General features: G+C 41.9%; 4 protein-coding genes across 6 annotated transcripts; 2 read left to right on the top strand and 2 right to left on the bottom strand.

Moving 5' to 3' along the window:
- The first annotated feature begins 8,289 nt into the window (after window positions 1–8,289).
- LOC115683310 (tubulin beta-1 chain) lies at window positions 8,290–10,847 on the top strand. Its single transcript, XM_056315298.1, has 4 exons — window positions 8,290–8,445; window positions 8,579–8,977; window positions 9,344–9,613; window positions 10,070–10,847. Exons 2-4 carry the CDS (start codon window positions 8,584–8,586, stop codon window positions 10,747–10,749), a joined length of 1,344 nt encoding a protein of 447 aa, XP_056171273.1. The 5' UTR covers window positions 8,290–8,445; window positions 8,579–8,583; the 3' UTR covers window positions 10,750–10,847.
- A 362-nt stretch (window positions 10,848–11,209) lies between these two features.
- Window positions 11,210–13,228, bottom strand: LOC115666107 (probable mediator of RNA polymerase II transcription subunit 26a). Of its 2 annotated transcripts, none has more exons than XM_056315299.1 (7): window positions 12,826–13,228; window positions 12,562–12,630; window positions 12,388–12,473; window positions 12,215–12,267; window positions 11,837–12,135; window positions 11,668–11,758; window positions 11,210–11,578 (listed from the first exon to the last, which is right to left on the bottom strand). In XM_056315299.1, the coding sequence occupies exons 1-7, from the start codon at window positions 13,177–13,179 to the stop codon at window positions 11,439–11,441; spliced, it is 1,092 nt and encodes a 363-aa protein (XP_056171274.1). In that variant the 5' UTR covers window positions 13,180–13,228; the 3' UTR covers window positions 11,210–11,438. The 2 variants fall into 2 exon arrangements, with proteins under 2 accessions (XP_056171274.1, XP_056171275.1); XM_056315300.1 differs by having other exon boundaries at window positions 11,837–12,123.
- A 3,230-nt stretch (window positions 13,229–16,458) lies between these two features.
- LOC130139155 (uncharacterized) lies at window positions 16,459–17,693 on the top strand. The gene is made up of 2 exons (XM_056315581.1): window positions 16,459–16,474; window positions 16,854–17,693. Exons 1-2 carry the CDS (start codon window positions 16,459–16,461, stop codon window positions 17,429–17,431), a joined length of 594 nt encoding a protein of 197 aa, XP_056171556.1. The 3' UTR covers window positions 17,432–17,693.
- A 264-nt stretch (window positions 17,694–17,957) lies between these two features.
- LOC130139032 (probable mediator of RNA polymerase II transcription subunit 26a) lies at window positions 17,958–19,936 on the bottom strand. 2 transcript variants are annotated; one of them, XM_056315063.1, is made up of 7 exons: window positions 19,514–19,936; window positions 19,250–19,318; window positions 19,075–19,160; window positions 18,902–18,954; window positions 18,524–18,822; window positions 18,355–18,445; window positions 17,958–18,265 (listed from the first exon to the last, which is right to left on the bottom strand). In XM_056315063.1, the coding sequence occupies exons 1-7, from the start codon at window positions 19,865–19,867 to the stop codon at window positions 18,126–18,128; spliced, it is 1,092 nt and encodes a 363-aa protein (XP_056171038.1). In that variant the 5' UTR covers window positions 19,868–19,936; the 3' UTR covers window positions 17,958–18,125. The 2 variants fall into 2 exon arrangements, with proteins under 2 accessions (XP_056171038.1, XP_056171039.1); XM_056315064.1 differs by having other exon boundaries at window positions 17,959–18,265; window positions 18,524–18,810; window positions 19,514–19,935.
- Between the last annotated feature and the right edge of the window lie 924 nt (window positions 19,937–20,860).

Below are 20,860 nucleotides of genomic sequence, written 5' to 3'. Positions count from 1 at the left end.
AGGGGTAGTGTTAAGATATTTTTTGATTATCGAACCACACACACATTTAACTTTTTCTAAAATCAAAAGTCGTAACCCATGAGTTACCGATAAAAAAGTCCAAAGGTCGTAATCCGACCCGCGTGAATCGAGCCTCTTAAAAGAGAAATATTCAAGCAGCGGGCCTTCGACGCGTACAAAATTCACTCGGGCAACATATGCTAAAAACGCTCTCTTGTCAAATGCGGGGGTTACTCGAGCACCGGCTCATCTCGCTCCACGTGTCGCATCCGTTCCTAATATAGGGTTCCACTCCCGCCCTCCCCCCGCCCCTCCCGCCCGCTCCCCCCTCACCTCGAGCTGGCGCGGGGAAGCGCGTGGGGGGCGACGGGGCTGCCGGCGCGTCGCGCTGGAGCGGTGGTGGGCGTATTCCAGATCTGGAGGACGATAACGGCTACCCGGCAATCGATTGGGGAGATGCTTCGGGGTCTAAGATGACAAGGCTTTTAAGATTAAATTAATTGTGGGTGGGGAGCACCGAGTTAGGTAAAACACGGGACGCAACTCAATTGTCTCCCCCCCGCCACCTTAATCATCACCTCTCATCAATAGTGCCCCGGTGATTATGAGGCCGATGGAGGTGTGGCCCCGCCCTCACCTCCGGAATCTTATGGGAGTTTATCTAACCCACCCATTATAAAAAAATAAGAGAGCTTATTATAGTAATGCCGATATACCGAACCGATAAGTTAAGTGATAAAGTTAGGCGGGTCATGCGGTATATTCGATGTCCTGATTTGGTAGATCGGTCTGAACATACCCACCGTTATTTTTTTTTTAACTTTTCCTTGGGTTTTGGCTTCGTTTGTTTCGCGAATGAAAACGACAGCTCGTATCCGCTCGCATTAATTAGCCGATGAGAGATGTTTTCATTATTGACGGCCAATTATGTACAATCATCTCCGAGGCCGGTAGAAATTTTTTTTTCCGTTCGTTTTGTTTTGGTAAGTGATGCAATCGCTATTTTTAGGAAAATATATTTCAAATTATTTATTTTTCGCGAAATAAACTGATTATATTTTAGTGTACGGCTGTCTTAATCCTTGCATATCAAGGATTTTAGTGCATGGCTCGGTCATGGGCAGTCCAACCAACCTGTCTAACCGTTTCTCTAAGCACGTTTCATTAAATTCATCGGTCGTTGAGGGTTCGTGCACATGCTGATGTACGATGTCGTTTCACGACGTCGTGTGCTCTAAATATCTTATCCACTTAGATTAACACACGTGTACGTTACATGCACGCGGTACGTTGATTGCGAGGATCATTAGCTGTTTTTCTCTGAAGCCCCTCCAAAGTTTTTCGTACCTCTTTCCTTCTTTTTCTAGAAGCGTCAATTATTGGTGGGTTTCCTACTGTAATCTGAGAGCAGAGATTGTACCTCGTTACATTCCGTAATCTTTAAGAGCAAGAAACTTGTAATTACTTCGGGCATACGTGAATTTGACCCGATGATTTATGAGATTCGGTGCCAGTAAATTCTTCGAACGATGAATTTGACGATGACAACGGAACTTTAATGAGCTAGTTCGAGTCATAACAAAAGAATTTCGAAAACATAAAGCCCGATTCCTGCTAGAGGAGATCACGGGTTTGATCGTCTGCTCGATAAAAGAGGCAGGTCATGGGCAAGCAATTCTCTTCTTGAGTCGACATCGATCTTACCGGCCAAGCCTATCGAGAACGATTGATTTGTATATGAAAATTTGTTTATTTATTATGGGTAGGTATGTTTTTAGCCCGGTACTAGGGACCGTCCTCCCAATATATATTGATCGGGTCAGTTCTAAACTATTCAAATGCTCAAGCTGAAAACTAAAAGTTATTGAACAAATCATGGGTTAAATTATAATGTTCACCTCCTATTGGCACTAAATTCAGATCACCACTTTGCACGAAGTTTTAAAGATACCTATGGATTTATTTAGATTATTTCCGTCTCCATGCGGTACATATTCTTGCGGCTTAGTCACATGCAACAATAGTGACTTGAACTTTCGCATCTTTCTCCTACCATTTATTAACACTAAACTTGAGTTTTCTTAAATTGAGAAACAAGGGCGGGGAGGGGCCCGGTGCTACCGACCCGAGAGGAGTCGCGCTATCGTACATCGCCTACGCTTCAACCTTCCGAGCTAACTTGGTCGAGTACAAAAATCGACCTGTACGTATTCGATGCTAACAAATATAACCGATCAATATCGCATACATGTTAAAGTCAAGAGGTTCTATTTCTGAAGGGCTAACTTGCGAAAATCACGAAACTTCGAGATCATAAATATGGTTATAATTATCATCATGAACGAAGCATAGTTATTGGGATAGCTATTTGGAATAGGCTTCAAGTTTCACATGCCCTTTTGTGATGCCTTTCACCATAAACAAAAGAAAGCAAGCTCCCACAACATGCTATCGCTCAACCAACACATACCAACATGCCTATACTATAACTCACCAACGAAGAACGCAAAAGGCATTCGAGCACCAAACGAACCCGGTCGAATGCTGGGACCTGAATCCAACCGGGATTGATCGGAAATATGGAATACTTTTACCCATATCCTAAAAATAATTGCTCACATCGCTCGAAACGATTATGCTGCGCATGGTAACCATTCTGTGCCCGGGAACAGATTCTTCTCATAAATGATTCTTTTAGATTCTGTGCCCGGAAACAATTTCTAAGCATTTGAAAGCGTTTGGTAACTGCCCAAAATTTCTATTCTTAGAATAGAAAAAGAACAGAAATACGTGTGGTAACTACACAAAATTTCATTTTATTAATAATATTTTGAATTTTTTAATATTTCTTTCTTTTTCTTTTCTTTTTTTCTTTCCCTTCTCTTCCTTGGCCGCGCTGGCGACCGGCCATAGGCCAGGGCCGGCGAGGGCATTGCGGACCTCGCCGGTTGCGACGGTGAGGTCGGCCTCGCCTTGGCTGGGCGAGACCTCACTGTCACGGCCGCGAGCCTCCCTCGCCGGCCTTGGCCTAACGGCTTGTGGCCGGTTGCCGGCGGCTGGTGGCCGACGGGTGGCGGGTGGTAGGCCGAAGAATAACAACAAACCAAAAAAAGAAGAAAATGAAGAAGAATTAAAAATGAAAAAATTATTCCAGAATCAAGAAACTACTTTTTTTTGCTTCTTAATTCTGTTCCAAAACTGATTCTGGGAACAATTTTTTTGCAAAATTGTGCCCGGGCATAAAAAATTTAACAAATAGATTTCTGCTCCCAAACTGATTCTGGGAACAAAAGAACAGAAATTTTTACTATTTGACAAGTTGCCAAACAGGCCCTTAGTCAATGGTAAAATGCTTATGTTTCAAGCTTCACATGCACTTTACAAGGCCCTCACCATAAACAAAAGAAAGCATGCTCCGACAAAACATGCAACCGCTCAACCAAACGAACCGGGTGCAATGTCGGGGCCCCCAATTTCAACTCGGGTTGTCTAGCGTTTCTGTCTTTTTCTTTTTTTTTTGTCTGACTTATTTCTAACTCTCTTCTCTCTCATGCTTTTGTTCTGTTTCTTGTAAAGCGCGGGAGTCGAACCCTGCATCTGTGTTACTAGCGTTTCCACCCATCAAATTTCTTTACCAGCAGGGCCGCATGGCCATTGGCACGTTTCTACCTTCTTTACGAAAGCAAATTAAGTACGATAAATCAATCAGGAGAGTGATTGAAAAAAGTCAGCCGAGCAATGGCGTCCATTCTTTCCAACTTCGCAGAGAAGCCTTTCGATCATCTCCTTTGATTATGGTAAAAAGCCATGATTACACGCTTTGATTGCAAATCCTCAGCGCCTTCTTCACATGGGTAGGACCCATTCTTGCGATTTTGTTTGCATTGTGTTGCTCCGGAATCGTGCAATCTCTACTCTCTATCTGGCCCCCTTCTCTTATAGCCCGTGGCCACCCCCCTCACATGCATCTAAGCGCTAAGTAGACCCAACTCTAATTCTCTATATATAGTTTCTAAGAATGGGTAAAGATAATCCCTAAAGATATTGCCAAGTCTCGGAGACGCGAATATGAGGTCTCGGGTTCAATTCTCGCAAGTGCTCAGGTCGATCTCTCGAGACAATGCCGTCGGAGCTTGAAGAAGTCCGACCCGTGGTCCGGATCTTACAGGTCCGGTTCGGTCGCGATATTTGACTACCGACCCGCCTTCGGGTTTACGCGGAGGCCGGCCCGAAGCACCGCCCCGGGGTGTAAAGAGAGAAGGGATAGGAAGTCAATTAGGGGAACGTGCATGGATGAGGATATAGATTCGGGGAGCGGTTGAAAACGACTGGCTCTTTTGGCATCGATCAACGGAAAGACATTGCTATGGTCTAGATAGCATATAATAATAAGATGTAGATGCGGACGTTATGTTGGACTTTGGATAGTCAAAGTTGGGGGGTTTCGCATTATGTGATCTTTGGATGCACACGAGGTCAAATCTACGTAACAGTTTCGCTTGAGGAATCAGGGAAACTTAGCTCTAATTCCCACGGCACCGAACATACACGGTTTTGTCTTCGGGTCGTCTGCTCGAGCTTTTGTCTTATCGCGCCTTGCCCGGTCCTGTAAGATCGGCAAAGCGTCCCGCGGGTTCGGACTCGCAGGCCTTCTTCGCGGGCTTCGGCCGGCTAGCAGGAAAAGAGCCAAAGAAGAGAAGATGATGGGAGACTTGAGAGACCCGATGAGGACTGTGAATGGAGAAAATTCAGTTCATGAATGATATAATAAGCAAAAGAGGAAGTAGAGGCTGATATGGCCCAAAAGAGTTTAGGGATTAGAGCATGGCAAGATGATGGATTGACAAGAACAGAAGCAGCAGCCTCTTTTCAAGCCCAATCTCATTATATCAACTGGACCAAATGGCTCTTGCCACCTCTCTTCTCTCTCCCTCTCCGTGCCTCAGATGGCTCGTGCACTAGCGGATTGCAATTGGGCCGAGATAGGTCAATTGTAAGATTTTACAATGCTCTCGGGGGGGCCGAAAGCAACACTAGAGTTCGAAATGAATTGGGATTATGACACAAAAAGCCCACGAATTTTAGTCCAATGTACAATGTGGTTCATAAACTTTTAATTTATTCAATGTGGTCCCTGAACTTTAACCCAATGTACAATGTGGTCTATGAACTTTTAATTTTGTTTGATGTGGTCCATTGACTTTTGGTACATGTTCAATTTAGTTCTTGAACTATATAAAAATGTTCAATGTAGGGACTACATTACACATTGGGCCAAAGTTCAGGGACTATTTGTATCATTTTCCCAAATGAATTCTCTGTCGAGATGAGAATGAATTTGTTTCGTATCAAATCCAAAAGTCATTCGGAGTTGTGTTTGTTTCGGATATAATTTCTTGTTAAAGGAAAATGTTTTCCCCTGCCCAGATGAGAGAATTCATTTTCCTAATTTTAAGCATGGGTGTTTTCTTCGACCGAAAATGATTTTCCGGTCAACTTATCATTTTTCAACAAAATAAATGTGTGAAAGTTCGGAAAACTAATCCGGTAGAAATTCTTTTATTCAAGCAAACGCACCCTTAATCTGATATGTAGAATCGACTCCATAAGTCACTATAAGTGTGAAGCTAGAGGGCCGAGCCACTTTAACGTTTACGGTTTCTTCAATGTGCTTCTCTAATAGATGATTAGTCACGGGTTGGCTTAGTGGTTAAGGTCGAATATATGTATGGTTTACTCGTGTGGCACAGATTCAATCCCTTACATCATCAAGTGCAAACAAGTTTGTATCGTCACTCATATGGGCTCAGGCCCGTATCTTACCCCGTCCATCATATTTCATAAATTGAAGATTTGCCTATCTAAAGTAAGATATCTTGTCATGTTATGAATAGAAGTTAGATCGATCACAACTATATGTAGGTGATCATATAAAATTCTTCTTATGGGCATCAACAATGAAAATGAATGTACATCAACATGCGCGCTCCATTAATTTCAAAACGCACCATGAGTGCTCACATGAAAACTATCTTGGTATTTTTTTTTTATGGGAAATAACGAGCCGTGGCGACTGAATTAAAATACACTATGCTCGTATAATACGAGACGGGTGTAATTGCGACTCGATAAATTATGAATACCCTCCCACTTAATGACACCTGTTGTCCCACATCCTCCAATTAAAAAAAATTGTAGCTTAGAGATAATAATCAGATCAAGCACAGTTGGTCTTGTTGTGACTGAAGTAGTCCCTCCCCAATTTAATAAAGATAAGCAGTAAAAAAAGATGCTTACACCCCAAACCAAGCAAGCATGATGGATTCCTCTCCCATCTTATATGATTGGGTGCCCAGATTAACCGGGTTGCCTGGTCACATCCTAACCATGGTTAGGAGGATGGGAGTGAGTCCGACATCTTGGCTGGCACAACTTGGCAGGTCACATGTCGATTTGGTCCCCTCATGTGATCTGCCGCAAATTCTTGGACCACTAACCCTCTCCTAACTCCCCTGCTACCCCAGAAAATGTCCACTTTTATTATTGGCGCTTCAAGAAATCATTCCAATCTCCACCGTTGGATCGCGAGATGAAAACAAAAAAAAAAAACTCCACCTAATTGGGAACTCTATAAGTTTTTACATGGTGGGGTACTTTACATATAAAAAATTCAAATAAAATGTACGAAATACCGATTTGTTGTCACCGACGGATTGATCTTTCAAGGGATGATATAATTGTCCTTGCTTTGGAAATGAAATAGTATCTTGTATATGGATTTGCTGTATGTAACGTAATTAACCTTTCAATTGATTCAATGTAGTCATGGATTTTTGTAAGGAAATGCGATCAAAGCGCAATCAAGTCCCTCGGGCCAATTTTCACGTGATTTTCCTTACTCGATGGTCTAACCATCTCTATTGATGTGATGTATCGCAGCAACTTAGGGAAACTACATTTGAAATCAATGTCGAGCTTGCGGATTCGAGATGTATTTATTAATTATGACTCTCTCAAAACCCGTCTCGCTCCTCCGGTGGCTTATGACGTCACCATTGATGGGCCAACAACCGATGAAAGGCTTATGAGGTTGCTCTCGGCGTAGTTTGGGATACAAGTCATTCAAAGTGTTATCCGTGATATCTCAAACATTCGATTTGATGACCCGGATGTATATGAAGATATCGATTCCCGAGCACCAAATAAAAATTTTCGAATACGATCGCTCCTCACGAGTAGGAGCTGCCATTAAAAACAAATCGAGTGCATGTGAATTCAATACCGACGGTTGGATGACGTACGGAATGCATATACGGAGCAAAAGTAGTCGAGTGGATCCGGATCATCTAAACCCGACCGACGACACCTCGGAGTACATAATCGTCGGACCACATTAAATTTCGTCAAACATTTTGTTTTCAAAAAAAAAAAAGAGAGGGTAAAATCGAATCCAAGCCGTCCGCTGTCTCCATCGGACGGCATCCGCGGGGACCTCATCGTGAAAAAAGGGAGCGAAACGACGCTGGCCGTCGGATCTAGCGAAACCGTGCGACTCTTCCCTCGCGTATATAAATATGAATCTCTCAGTCGGCAAACACCTTCTTCTTATCTTCACTACATCCACCACTCTCTCCAGTCTCGCTTCAGTCGCTCGCTCGCTCTCCGGTCTCCAAATCCCGTCCGATCCTCCGGACTGTGGCCTGCGTTTCCGGTGAGTTCCGTCGCGCGCTCTGTCAACGACGATGCTTCGTCGTGCTCCGTTTCCTCTTCTCGTTTTTCCTTGGGAGAATCGAGTAGATCTCGTGGTGGATCGGTCGTCGTTCGCGTGGCGTTTGTGCTCGCTCGGCCGATTCGAATGCTGTGTGGCTGGAAATGCTTTCGATCCGCGTGCTTCTGCTGCGAAATCCGTGTCGATGCGGCGTTTGTGTGTGTGTGTGTGTGTGTGTGTGTGTGTCGATGCTGGTTCGAGCTGTTGTGGATCGCGATCTTCTTCTTTTTTCCCGAGCAATCGGTGAGAGCTTCGCTTGGTAAATCGTTTTTTGCGTATGATCTGTGGAAGTTGCGGCTCGCGCGTGCTCTCGAGTTGTAGATCCGTTGACCGGTCGTGATTTTTCCGGTCTGCATTTGATCGGACTGTCCGATCTGGCTGCAGAAACTGCTGGAAACACGGATTCGTGTTTGTTGTGCTGAAATCTTCTGATGTGAGTTGCATCTTCAAGATCTAGCGACGTGACTGGAGTTTCGTATTGCGTGAATGAAGTGAGAGGTTGTCTTGTTTCACGAGTAAGTTGGCTTGATTTTCAGATGAATAGCTGGTCACGCGGCAGTATCATACATTTTCTTTGTCAGGGAAAGAGAACTCTACGATCTAATGCCTAGACTGTCGTGATCTATCTTGCCGCCTCGGTCGCTCTGTTTGTCATTCCTATGATCTGTTGTGCTTGGGTAAATAACGTGACTTAAAAGTGGTTATCGTCTATATTGCATTCCGCTAAGTTAGGTGTAATGAACAATGTGAACTTGACTTTGGTCATTGTCCCGTGCCGTTGATGCTGATTTTACTCTGTAATGTACGCAGGCAAGATGAGGGAGATCCTTCATGTTCAGGGTGGACAATGTGGTAACCAGATCGGAGCCAAATTCTGGGAAGTCGTCTGTGAAGAGCACGGGATAGATCCGACTGGACGTTACGTCGGGACATCTGAGCTGCAGCTCGAGCGTGTCAATGTCTACTACAATGAGGCATCTTGCGGTAGATTTGTTCCTCGAGCTGTGCTGATGGATCTTGAACCGGGCACCATGGATAGCATTCGAACTGGTCCCTATGGGCAGATCTTCAGGCCTGATAATTTTGTCTTTGGGCAATCCGGTGCTGGAAATAACTGGGCCAAGGGGCACTATACTGAAGGCGCTGAGCTTATTGATGCAGTTCTTGATGTTGTGAGAAAGGAGGCTGAGAACTGCGACTGTCTTCAAGGTAAAGATTGATTGCGTTGCACTTCATCATTTGTTCTACGTTGGTAGACTCCAGTAATTTTAAGTTGATAAACTTACATCTGTAGCTAATAAACATTTAAGAGATACTATATCTACTCCTTATGGATCACTTCATGCTACATTTACTCGCACCTTATTTCTCGGGACAAATGTCATCAATTCATGAGCTATGGGTAAATAATCTCATTTTACTGTCGTCTACTACATTTAATGTGTTGATTTCCTTTCCTTTTAGTTGGTTCTTGACTGATGCAGATAGGGGACTTCAAGTTATAGGAATAACTTCAAAAGTATTTTATTCATCTACGGTGTGGAGATGCCCTAACTTTGGGTGGTCTTTATGCAGGTTTCCAAGTATGCCATTCACTTGGTGGAGGAACTGGCTCTGGAATGGGCACTTTGCTCATCTCAAAAATCAGGGAGGAATACCCTGATAGGATGATGCTGACATTCTCTGTGTTCCCTTCTCCTAAGGTTTCCGATACAGTGGTCGAGCCTTACAATGCCACCCTTTCTGTCCATCAACTTGTCGAGAATGCAGATGAATGCATGGTTCTGGACAATGAAGCTCTGTATGATATTTGTTTCCGGACACTCAAGCTGACAACTCCTAGCTGTAAGTAGACAAGATTTCTTGGCCTTAGATGTAGTTTCTTCATGGTCAACTCTATTTGATCTATTTGGTTTACATCTGGCATGCTGAGGTGCATTTGCAAGAGAAAAGTGGCCGAAACAATAGAAATTCATACACGCAGGCACCATTGCAAATTGTCTAGAATCTAGTGTTTACTGTTTTCTATTGGCTTATTGAATTGTAGCCTTTTTTACGATTCACTAAGCATATCGTGAGTTCTTTAGCCTGGTCTGTTCAATTTAAACTAATGAAATATGAATAGTTTAATAAGTATGCACTTTATTTCTATCTTCTTGGGCTATGGAATAGTGTTGTATTATTGGGCACTTTACTTTAGACTACTGTCCCATGCTTTTGTTGTCCTTCCTGTCATGTATTACATATTGACAATTAGTGATTGCCTGAAATCTTGGCTTGGTTTTTCTGATACTTTTGTAGTTGGCGATCTGAACCACTTGATCTCTGCAACCATGAGTGGAGTTACGTGTTGCCTCCGTTTCCCTGGTCAACTGAACTCTGACCTGAGGAAACTTGCCGTTAACCTGATTCCCTTCCCTCGCCTGCACTTCTTTATGGTTGGTTTTGCCCCACTGACCTCTCGCGGTTCCCAGCAGTATCGCGCATTGACAGTGCCAGAACTCACACAACAGATGTGGGATTCCAAGAACATGATGTGCGCTGCTGACCCAAGGCACGGTCGCTACCTTACTGCGTCGGCCATGTTCAGGGGCAAGATGAGTACCAAGGAGGTCGATGAGCAAATGATAAATGTGCAGAACAAGAACTCTTCCTACTTTGTGGAGTGGATTCCGAACAATGTGAAGTCCAGCGTGTGCGACATTCCTCCCAGGGGGCTTTCCATGGCTTCCACATTCATTGGGAATTCGACTTCCATCCAGGAAATGTTTAGGAGGGTGAGCGAGCAGTTCACTGCCATGTTCAGGAGAAAGGCTTTCTTGCACTGGTATACCGGTGAAGGAATGGATGAAATGGAATTCACCGAGGCGGAGAGCAACATGAATGATCTCGTGTCCGAGTATCAGCAATATCAAGATGCGACTGCCGATGAGGAAGGTGATTATGAAGATGAGGAGGAGGAAATACCGGATGACGTGTGAGAGTTAGCAGCGGAAGTGTAATGGATGCATGAGTGTTTGTTATTGCGTTATTACATGTCTGCCGTAGTATCAGGGGGCTATTGGACCGGTAGGGAAAATAACTTGCTAATATCATTTTGGAAGGTCGGTGGTGTTCGCGATATCTTTTTACCTTGTTGTTGGTTCCAGATGTGTCGTCCTTTTTCTCTCATGCTACAGACAACAACATTTCATGTGAATCTATCATATGTTCATCTGCGATCTCCATTTTGCTAGTCTTCGTGGCATTTTAGTGTTTTTTAACGACAGACTTTTAGCTTGGATAGATAAAGTGGCAGTCTCCCTTTCTGTAATGGAATTTAAGGAGCTGATTTATAAGCACATCTAATCTGTGTTAGTGACCCATTTCTTATGGCCACAGATTACATGGTCTAAAGTAAATGCAATATGGGGAAGAAACTGTATTCGCATCCACATGGCAAAAAAAAAATTTAGGTATTGATTGATGACAGGTTGCAATGTACAATTTTTGGCAAAGAATTCATCGACACCTCCTCCTACAAAACTACTCTAATGATCAACTCTCAGTTGTCTTATATCCGTCTACAGCTAAGAGGACGACTATGAACAATATTCGACTCTTGCTTGATCCCAAGTCCGGAAACTTCGATCTCTTTGTGGCAAAATTGTCGGCGCGGGGCTTTTGGTCTTTAGACGCATGAGACCCGGCTCCGCGAAATCATCCTCCGCCGACTACCTCTTGCAATTGTGGCGCGCGAAGCCTTACGACTCGTCGCCATCTTTGGGAGATCACGCGGATCCAATTCTTGCACCGTCCGCCGCCTCTTGTCTGTCGAGTAGGAATAATAGAGTTATGGCCTGCTACGCATTAGGTTTATGAAACAGCAGCTGACTATACTACGAAATCAATCAACTAACCCGTTTCTGCTCTTTGATAAAGTTCTTGCATCTTCCTCTTGGTGGCTTGAAACTTCATGTCCGCCACAACTTCGTCCCAGCCCTTGATCCTCTGATTGAAACCAAGTGAACAAGTCAGTTCTTTTAATTGGAAGGATACTGGGCATATTAAATTGGCTTTTCTACTTACCTCCTGTTGACTGGCAAGTGGTCTTTCGCACCCCGCGACCGATCGATGTGAGCTTTGCGACTTAAGCATTCTCTCCTTCGCAAACTTCCTTGACGCAATATCGCTTGCTGGGATTGTCCTCGAGTTAGTGTTTGAGGACATATTGGGCTTCACAATGCCCTTGTGCTGGTTCACATTCAGTCTCCAGTTCCCGTTAACAAGTGAACCTGACTCATTGACTTGTCCCGGTTTGCTGATGTTCTGGTTCTTGACGGAAGATGTTGTTCCGTCTCCTACTTTGTGAGGATCTACAAAAAGAACTCAAGCACACAGTAAAGAAAATTCACCATATGGAGACTCAAGATAAAGAACTAGACTGTTTGTGCTGTAACTTAATACCAGCCACATCCTCTGTGCTGCGGCAAAAATCTTCCACCATAGCCTTCCATCCCCTGCAAGGAAAAGAATCGAACAATGAGTATGAAACATCATGCTATTGCAAGACCAAATTGTATGAAAAGAACTTATCCTGCAATATAATCCAGACACAATGCAAAAAGAACACTCCATACATAGTAATGTCGCAGGCGAGTTGAGCAATCTGCTTTGATCCGCAGTTCCTTCGGAGACTATTGACGCTTATCCCAATCTTAGTTTTCTGCGAGAAATCGAAGAAATTACATGAATAAGATACGGGTTGTCTATGCAAAAAGAATATACTGCTCGATATAGAATTTCAATCAAACCTCCAATATATCCAAAGTGATGCTCATCGACTGGAGCCTTCTCAGTGATTCATATAGTGCGGAATCAGACTGTCATACCAAGAAAGATGCAAATAAGTTATAAATTGCATGCACTACAGAAGATTTCAAGAATTAACAAAACTCGAAACAACTTTTTATAATCTATCCATACATTCATCACAGACACCCATTTAAACCGGTAAAAATTGGACAAGAATCATAAACACGCCAGTCAGGCACCAAATTCAGAGTTAGGACACCCACCTCATGTTGACTGTTGTCCAAAACCCGCTTGATCCTCAGAACTTGACCGACAAGAAGTTGAGAGGTCTCGCTGTTTGCCTCAGTTTCTCCGTGGCTGCAGTTTATGCTAACCCCATCAAGCGCAACATTACCCATGTCGCTGTTCGCCCTGTTTTCTTTAGTTGCGCGTGTGCCATCACTTCCGGCCCGAGTCGTCTCACACGAGAACAGCCGCTCTGCGATACGGCCTCTTCGCGACAGAAAATCTTCGGGGCAATCTAGAGCGGCGATCGTGATCGCCTTGTCTATGAACTCGAAGACGTCGGTGTCCGTGGTTCTGAAGAATATTCTCCAGACATCGAACGACTCCCCCATCGTGAAAACGATCGAAGAGTAAATCGCTAGGAGTGCAAGCGACAGTCAAGAAACTGAGAAAAGCAAATAACGATACACCCCGTTTCATATCAGCAGCAGAATCACAGGCAACAACAACGGAGGAATGGGTAAGAGAAAATAGTTAAACTAACCTTGGGAGGGAGAAATCTTGAGAGAAATCCTTCAGCTCTGTGAATGTTGGAAGAACAGAGCAGCGTTTCGAGCGTGTCCGCAAGAGAGCGAAGACGGAGGAATTTAAATGCCGCCGTTGTTCTAAAAAAGGAAACATGACCGGTTTACTTGATATCCGGTTCTACTAATTCGAAACACCCCCAAGAAAAGGCAAAAAGATGGATTATTGACTAATTATCCGTTTAATTAGTTAACAAATCAAGATAATGGGTATGGATTTGGGGTAATTATTTTCGATAAATTCGTAAATTTGAACTATATGTAATGTCGCTAGAATCGGAGTTATGAAAATTACTTTTTGTTGTTTTGGGTAATATACCAAACCCATGGAAAACTTATTAGTAATTAATTAATTTTTACTCGCATTTCAAACGTGGTTACTAACCATGTCTAAAAATCACTGAATTTATATATCAAGATCTAACCTTATATAATTTACCTTTCTGTATGAAAAACTAATAATCAAGTGTAAAAGTTACAAACAAATTTCATATAGCTTTTAAGTTACTTTTAACCTAGATATAATATTAGAGATATGTCCAAATTACTAGTTATTGACATAAGAGGAATTTTTTTTTTGCAACAGACATAATTACTAACCAATATGGAAAAAAAAAATGGTCACTTTGGTGTGCACAGAATGACAAACCATGTTTAAAAGTTACTAACTAACTTATGGCAGACTGAATTTAAACTTGAGAATTTACTAAAAAGGAGACAAAAAGTTAATAAGTTTCTACCACTAAATATTCGATATTAGCATGAGAAAAATTAATCCGAAGAGGATTATTCGGGTTATTATTCTGTATGAATCATTAGAATCTTTATGGAACTGACATTGCATAATCTACATTTCTCATAATTTTTGAAGGAACTAACTTTCATCAAATTTTACATATCTAATCTCACTAATCTCTTTCTTAAAATCTATCGTATATTGTCAAAAAAAAATTTCGATATTAAAATTTATTTGGAACTGACCACACATATCCACCTTTATCTTAATTTTTCAATAAGCTAAATTTAGTCAAATGAAAGCTATTTTAATGTAGCGATAATTTTAGAAACTTTTTTGGGATTTCTTTACCCTTAACTTTTTGGCGTCAAAAATTTATTTGGAAAAGCCAGAAGTAAAAGCTGTTGTCCTCTAGCATTTGCCTTTCGGGAAGAAAATATACTTAATAGTATTTTACTATACTCCATGATCTCAATTTTTCTTTTTTAGATAAAAACACCAAGAGTTCAGAATTTATATTTTCAAGAACAATGTTTTACAAAAGACACAACTAATTTTATTTGTAAGAAACCATAAAGACAAATAGTCTCTTAAATATCTCCCTTCTGGAATTATTTTGGGGGAAAATTATCCAATCAATTTTAAATCTACTGCACGGATGTCAATTCAGTCTGCACTATTTTGCCAATTTAGTCTTAAAATTGTGCAGAATTTTAATGTAATCATTCCAATCAATTTTCATTGAAAATCGCTGATGCGGTGGTTCAATAGTCATTGACTATGTTACATGGTACGCTACCACATTGGCAATTTCCAAAGAAATTTGATCGTAAGGGTTACATTAGAATTTCGTGAAAGGCTTAGGACTAAATTGGCAAAATTGGATATTTTAGTACTGAATTGACATTCGCACAATAGATTTAGGATTGATTTAGACAATTTCCCCATTATTTGGTTGGTTGAAAGATATTGACGGGATAAAGTGATCAACTACAATTGCCTTAGGCTGAGGATCAGTTGATTCCCAATCTATTTCTTACAATTTGATTTTAATCTGAACAATGTATCTAATATTATGTGAACCCACAATTTATTGAATTGCGAGAAAAAATTCTATCGACTCGCTCACGAATATTTTTAATTCGACATATCTACCACGAAATGATGTTGCCTTTTCTTTTCGTACTTTATGATGGATATTGTTTATGTAGTTAAAATAATAATTTAAAATAATAACGCTTTTAAGAATTTGCCATGATCTTCAATGTAATCTTTCGGTTTAAACGGTGGCGAGTAACAGTATCTATTTATGCACAGTATTCATAACATGTACTCAAAATTGAGATATCTTTATTATAAGGCATGGATCCCACTAATATATTCATATTAAATAGTACTTCATTAAATTGAAGTGTTTTACTAACTGCTCTTACGATTCAATTCGATTCCTATCCACGATACGATTCATCATTTTAAGGTTCCGATTGACAATTTGCATCCCAATTTAATAAACTATGTTGTTAGAAACTGAGATATCTTTATTACAAGTAATACTACTATTAGAATCATGGTCCTACCCAGTGAATCCAGTGAAACACAAAAATTGGGTTTTTGTTTGCTCTCCCGAAGTTCTATCGACATTCCAGCCCCAAAAAGTCACTCCACCGCTGATGACAATAAATTAGATTTTCTAAAAATAAAAATATTTCGATTGATTTGGTGATACCATATCAACACATTATTAGATATCATTATCTCATCACGTGACAAATTACCTCGTACCAATTGAGAACCGGTCGGATTCTCGGTTTGTCACTTTGCAAAGAATCAATCATGCAACGTTTGTGGAGAAAGTCTCTAACATCAAGACAATCATCGTGCCTAATGGACAACAAAACAAAGATGATTAATTGTCAACGTGTGCAAAAAGAAAATTATATTAGAAAATATAAATGATTTATTTGGATATTAGGGGTAAAACGGGTACTAAAAAAATTGCCCCATTTACCATATGTGAGCATGCAAGACCCCACAATAGAAAGGTAAAGAAATTTCCGCAACTGCCATTTGTGAGCATGCAGGAAGATCCCATGTATGCTTTTAAGGTTCATTAAATTCGGAATCTAATGTAAAGCCAAGACTCATAGGCAAGTCCATAAATGATTGTTTTTAAGTGCTAAATCAGTTGATTAAGATAACAAGGCAGTTCCCAAATCTGCTTCTAAAGTAGTGGAACGAATGACTGAAAATTCAAGAAATGCAAAAATGACAATGGGGGCTTAATTGCTCCCCGAGCAAAATTCAAAGTGAATAATTGGAGATTTTTCTTGCCTTCAGCTTATTCCAATTGCATGGTGCTTTCCAATGGTAGGTACATTTTAAGTGACCAGCTTGGCTATGACCACAAACCACTGCATTCCGTGAAACCACATTTTTCTTCGACGAATGAATTGCGGTGCCGAATTTGAATTCACTGGGTCTGATATTTGAAGCGAGCACCCTTGAGAACAAATGGGTGAACTTCGTCGTGGCGGTGGCTACGAACGTTAACAAAATTGACAAAATCGCAACCCCAAGGAGACGCCTCTGCAGCAGATCTCGAGAGGAGAATCTTCCCTCGAGCTCTCAGGTAGATTGGCCAAGAGCGCGAGGGGCGGCGCGTGGGGGGCGGTGGGGGGGCAGAACCTAGGAGGCGGCGCGTCGGGGTCGAAATCTTTTGGATGAACTTTCGTGTTTCTCCGGGGAGGGCGGCGCGTGAGGTCGAGTACGGCGCGCGAGGTCAAGTACGGCGGGCCACTGACCTCTCGCGGTTCCCAGCAGTATCGCGCATTGACAGTGCCAGAACTCACACAACAGATGTGGGATTCCAAGAACATGATGTGCGCTGCTGACAAAAGGCACGGTCGCTACCTTACTGCGTCGGCCATGTTCAGGGGCAAGATGAGTACCAAGGAGGTTGATGAGCAAATGATAAATGTGCAGAACAAGAACTCTTCCTACTTTGTGGAGTGGATTCCGAACAATGTGAAGTCCAGCGTGTGCGACATTCCTCCCAGGGGACTTTCCATGGCTTCCACATTCACTGGGAATTCGACTTCCATCCAGGAAATGTTTAAGAGGGTGAGCGAGCAGTTCACTGCCATGTTCAGGAGAAAGGCTTTCTTGCACTGGTATACCGGTGAAGGAATGGACGAAATGGAATTCACCGAGGCGGAGAGCAACATGAATGATCTCGTGTCCGAGTATCAGCAATATCAAGATGCGACTGCCGATGAGGAAGGCGATTATGAAGATGAGGAGGAGGAAATACCGGATGACGTGTGAGAGTTAGCAGCGGAAGTGTAATGGATGCATGAGTGTTTGTTATTGCGTTATTACGTGTCTGCGGTAGTATCAAGGGGCTACTGGACCGGTAGGGAAAAGAACTTGCTAATATCATTTTGGAAGGTCCGGGATCGGGTGGTGTTCGCGATATCTTTTTACCTTGTTGTTGGTTCCAGATGTGTCGTCCTTTTTCTCTCATTCTACAGACAACAACATTTCATGTGAATCTATCATATGTTCATCTGCGATCTCCATTTTGCTAGTCTTCGTGGCATTTTAGTGTTTTTTAACGACGACTTTTAGCTTGGATAGATAAAGTGGCAGTCTCCCTTTCTGTAATGGAATTTAAGGAGCTGATTTATAAGCACATCTAATCTGTGTTAGTGACCCATTTCTTATGGCCACAGATTACATGGTCTAAAGTAAATGCAATATGGGGAAGAAACTGTATTCGCATCCACATGGCAAAAAAAAAAATTTAGGTATTGATTGATGACAGGTTGCAATGTACAATTTTTGGCAAAGAATTCATCAACACCTCCTACAAAACTACTCTAATGATCAACTCTCAGTTGTCTTATATCCGTCTACAGCTAAGAGGACGACTATGAACAATATTCGACTCTTGCTTGATCCCAAGTCCGGAAACTTCGATCTCTTTGTGGCAAAATTGTCGGCGCGGGGCTTTTGGTCTTCAGACGCATGAGACCCGGCTCCGCGAAATCATCCTCCGCCGACTACCTCTTGCAATTGTGGCGCGCGAAGCCTTATGACTCGTCGCCATCTTTGGGAGATCACGCGGATCCAATTCTTGCACCGTCCGCCGCCTCTTGTCTGTTGAGTAGGAATAATAGAGTTATGGCCTGCTACGCATTAGGTTTATGAAACAGCAGCTGACTATACTACGAAATCAATCAACTAACCCATTTCTGCTCTTTGATAAAGTTCTTGCATCTTCCTCTTGGTGGCTTGAAACTTCATGTCCGCCACAACTTCGTCCCAGCCCTTGATCCTCTGATTGAAACCAAGTGAACAAGTCAGTTCTTTTAATTGGAAGGATACTGGGCATATTAAATTGGCTTTTCTACTTACCTCCTGTCGACTGCCAAGTGGTCTTTCGCACCCCGCGACCGGTCGATGTGAGCTTTGCAACTTAAGCATTCTCTCCTTCGCAAACTTCCTTGACGCAATATCGCTTGCTGGGATTGTCCTCGAGTTAGTGTTTGAGGACATATTGGGCTTCACAATGCCCTTGTGCTGGTTCACATTCAGTCTCCGGTTCCCGTTAACAAGTGAACCTGACTCATTGATTTGTCCCGGTTTGCTGATGTTCTGGTTCTTGACGGAAGATGTTGTTCCGTCTCCTACTTTGTGAGGATCTACAAAAAGAACTCAAGCACACAGTAAAGAAAATTCACCATATGGAGACTCAAGATAAAGAACTAGACTGTTTGTGCTGTAACTTAATACCAGCCACATCCTCTGTGCTGCGGCAAAAATCTTCCACCATAGCCTTCCATCCCCTGCAAGGAAAAGAATCGAACAATGAGTATGAAACATCATGCTATTGCAAGACCAAATTGTATGAAAAGAACTTATCCTGCAATATAATCCAGACACAATGCAAAAAGAACGCTCCATACATAGTAATGTCGCAGGCGAGTTGAGCAATCTGCTTTGATCCGCAGTTCCTTCGGAGACTGTTGACGCTTATCCCAATCTTGGTTTTCTGCGAGAAACCAGAGAAATTACATGAATTAAGATACGAGTTGTCGATGCAAAAAGAATATACTACTCGATATAGAATTTCAATCAAACCTCCAATATATCCAAGGTGATGCTCATCGACTGGAGCCTTCTCAGTGATTCATATAGTGCGGAATCAGACTGTCATACCAAGAAAGACGCAAATAAGTCATGAATTGCATGCACTACAGAAGATTTCAAGAATTAACAAAACTCGAAACAACTTTTAATAATCTATCCATACATTCATCACAGACACCCATTTAAACCGGTAAAAATTGGACAAGAATCATAAACACGCCAGTCAGGCACCAAATTCAGAGTTAGGACACCCACCTCATGTTGACTGTTGTCCAAAACCCGCTTGATCCTCAGAACTTGACCGACAAGAAGTTGAGAGGTCTCGCTGTTTGCCTCAGTTTCTCCATGGCTGCAGTTTTTGCTAACCCCATCAAGCGCAACATTACCCATGTCGCTGTTCGCCCTGTTTTCTTTAGTTGCGCGTGTGCCATCACTTCCGGCCTGAGTCGTCTCACACGAGAACAGCCGCTCCGCGATACGGCCTCTTCGCGACAGAAAATCTTCGGGGCAATCGAGAGCGGCGATCATGATCGCCTTGTCTATGAACTGGAAGACGTCAGTGTCCGTGGTTCTGAAGAATATTCTCCAGACATCGAACGACTCCCCCATCGTGAAAACGATCGAAGAGTAAATCGCTAGGAGTGCAAGCGACAGTCAAGAAACTGCGAAAAGCAAATAGCGATATACCCCGTTTCAAATCAGCAGCAGAATCATAGGCAACAACAATGGAGGAATGGGTAAGAAAATAGTTGACTAACCTTGAGAGAAATCTTGGGAGAAATCTTGAGAGAAATCCTTCAGCTCTGTGAATGTTGGAAGAACAGAGCAGCGTTTCGAGCGTGTCCGCAAGAGAGCGAAGACGGAGGAATTTAAATGCCGCCGTCGTTCTAAAAAAGGAAACATGACCGGTTTACTTGATATATCCGGTTCTCCTAATTCGAAACACCCCCAAGAAAAGGCAAAAAGATGGATTATTGAGTAATTATCCGTTTAATAAGTTAATAAATCAAGATAATGGGTATGGATTTGGAGTCATTATTTTCGATAAAATCGTAAATTTGAATTATATGTAATGTCGCTAGAATCTGATTTATGAAAATTACTTTTTGTTGTTTTGGGTATATACCAAACCCCATGGAAAACTTATTAGTAATTAATTAATTTTTACTCGCATTTCAAACGTGGTTACTAACCATGTCTAAAAATCACTGAATTTATATATCAAGATCTAACGTTATATAATTTACCTTTCTGTATGAAAAATTAATAATCAAGTGTAAAAGTTACAAACAAATTTCATATAGCTTTTAAGTTACTTTTAACCTAGATATAATATTAGAGATATGTCCAAATTACTAGTTATAGACATAAGAGGAATTATTTTTGCAACAGACATAATTACTAACCAATATGGAAAAAAAAATGGTCACTTTGGTGTGCACAGAATGACAAACCATGTTTAAAAGTTACTAACTAACTTATGGTTGACTGAATTTAAACTTGAGAATTTACTAAAAAGGAGACAAAAAGTTAATAAGTTTCCACCACTAAATATTTGATATTAGCATGAGAAAAATTAATCCGAAGAGGATTATTCGGGTT

Source organism: Syzygium oleosum, unplaced genomic scaffold, assembly GCF_021117445.2.
Source record: "Syzygium oleosum isolate NSW1041296 unplaced genomic scaffold, Sole_v2.1 Sole_v2.10, whole genome shotgun sequence".
In the NCBI taxonomy this organism is placed as follows: Eukaryota; Viridiplantae; Streptophyta; class Magnoliopsida; order Myrtales; family Myrtaceae; genus Syzygium; species Syzygium oleosum.
This window is presented reverse-complemented; position numbering and strand designations above follow the sequence as displayed.

What these genes read in the sequence shown, in the direction of transcription:
- LOC115683310 (XM_056315298.1), top strand. Translation starts at nt 8,584, where the DNA reads ATGAGGGAGATCCTTCATGTTCAGGGTGGACAATGTGGTAACCAGATC. An exon ending in GAACTGCGACTGTCTTCAAG is followed by an intron (nt 8,978 to 9,343) that starts GTAAAGATTGAT and finishes GTCTTTATGCAG; the next exon opens with GTTTCCAAGTATGCCATTCA. An exon ending in CAAGCTGACAACTCCTAGCT is followed by an intron (nt 9,614 to 10,069) that starts GTAAGTAGACAA and finishes ATACTTTTGTAG; the next exon opens with TTGGCGATCTGAACCACTTG.
- LOC115666107 (XM_056315299.1), bottom strand. Translation starts at nt 13,179, where the DNA reads ATGGGGGAGTCGTTCGATGTCTGGAGAATATTCTTCAGAACCACGGAC. An exon ending in TCACTTTGGATATATTGGAG is followed by an intron (nt 12,474 to 12,561) that starts GTTTGATTGAAA and finishes GATTTCTCGCAG; the next exon opens with AAAACTAAGATTGGGATAAG. An exon ending in CTCGCCTGCGACATTACTAT is followed by an intron (nt 12,268 to 12,387) that starts GTATGGAGTGTT and finishes TTTTCCTTGCAG; the next exon opens with GGGATGGAAGGCTATGGTGG.
- LOC130139032 (XM_056315063.1), bottom strand. Translation starts at nt 19,867, where the DNA reads ATGGGGGAGTCGTTCGATGTCTGGAGAATATTCTTCAGAACCACGGAC. An exon ending in TGGACAACAGTCAACATGAG is followed by an intron (nt 19,319 to 19,513) that starts GTGGGTGTCCTA and finishes TTGGTATGACAG; the next exon opens with TCTGATTCCGCACTATATGA. An exon ending in TTATCAAAGAGCAGAAATGG is followed by an intron (nt 18,266 to 18,354) that starts GTTAGTTGATTG and finishes CCTACTCAACAG; the next exon opens with ACAAGAGGCGGCGGACGGTG.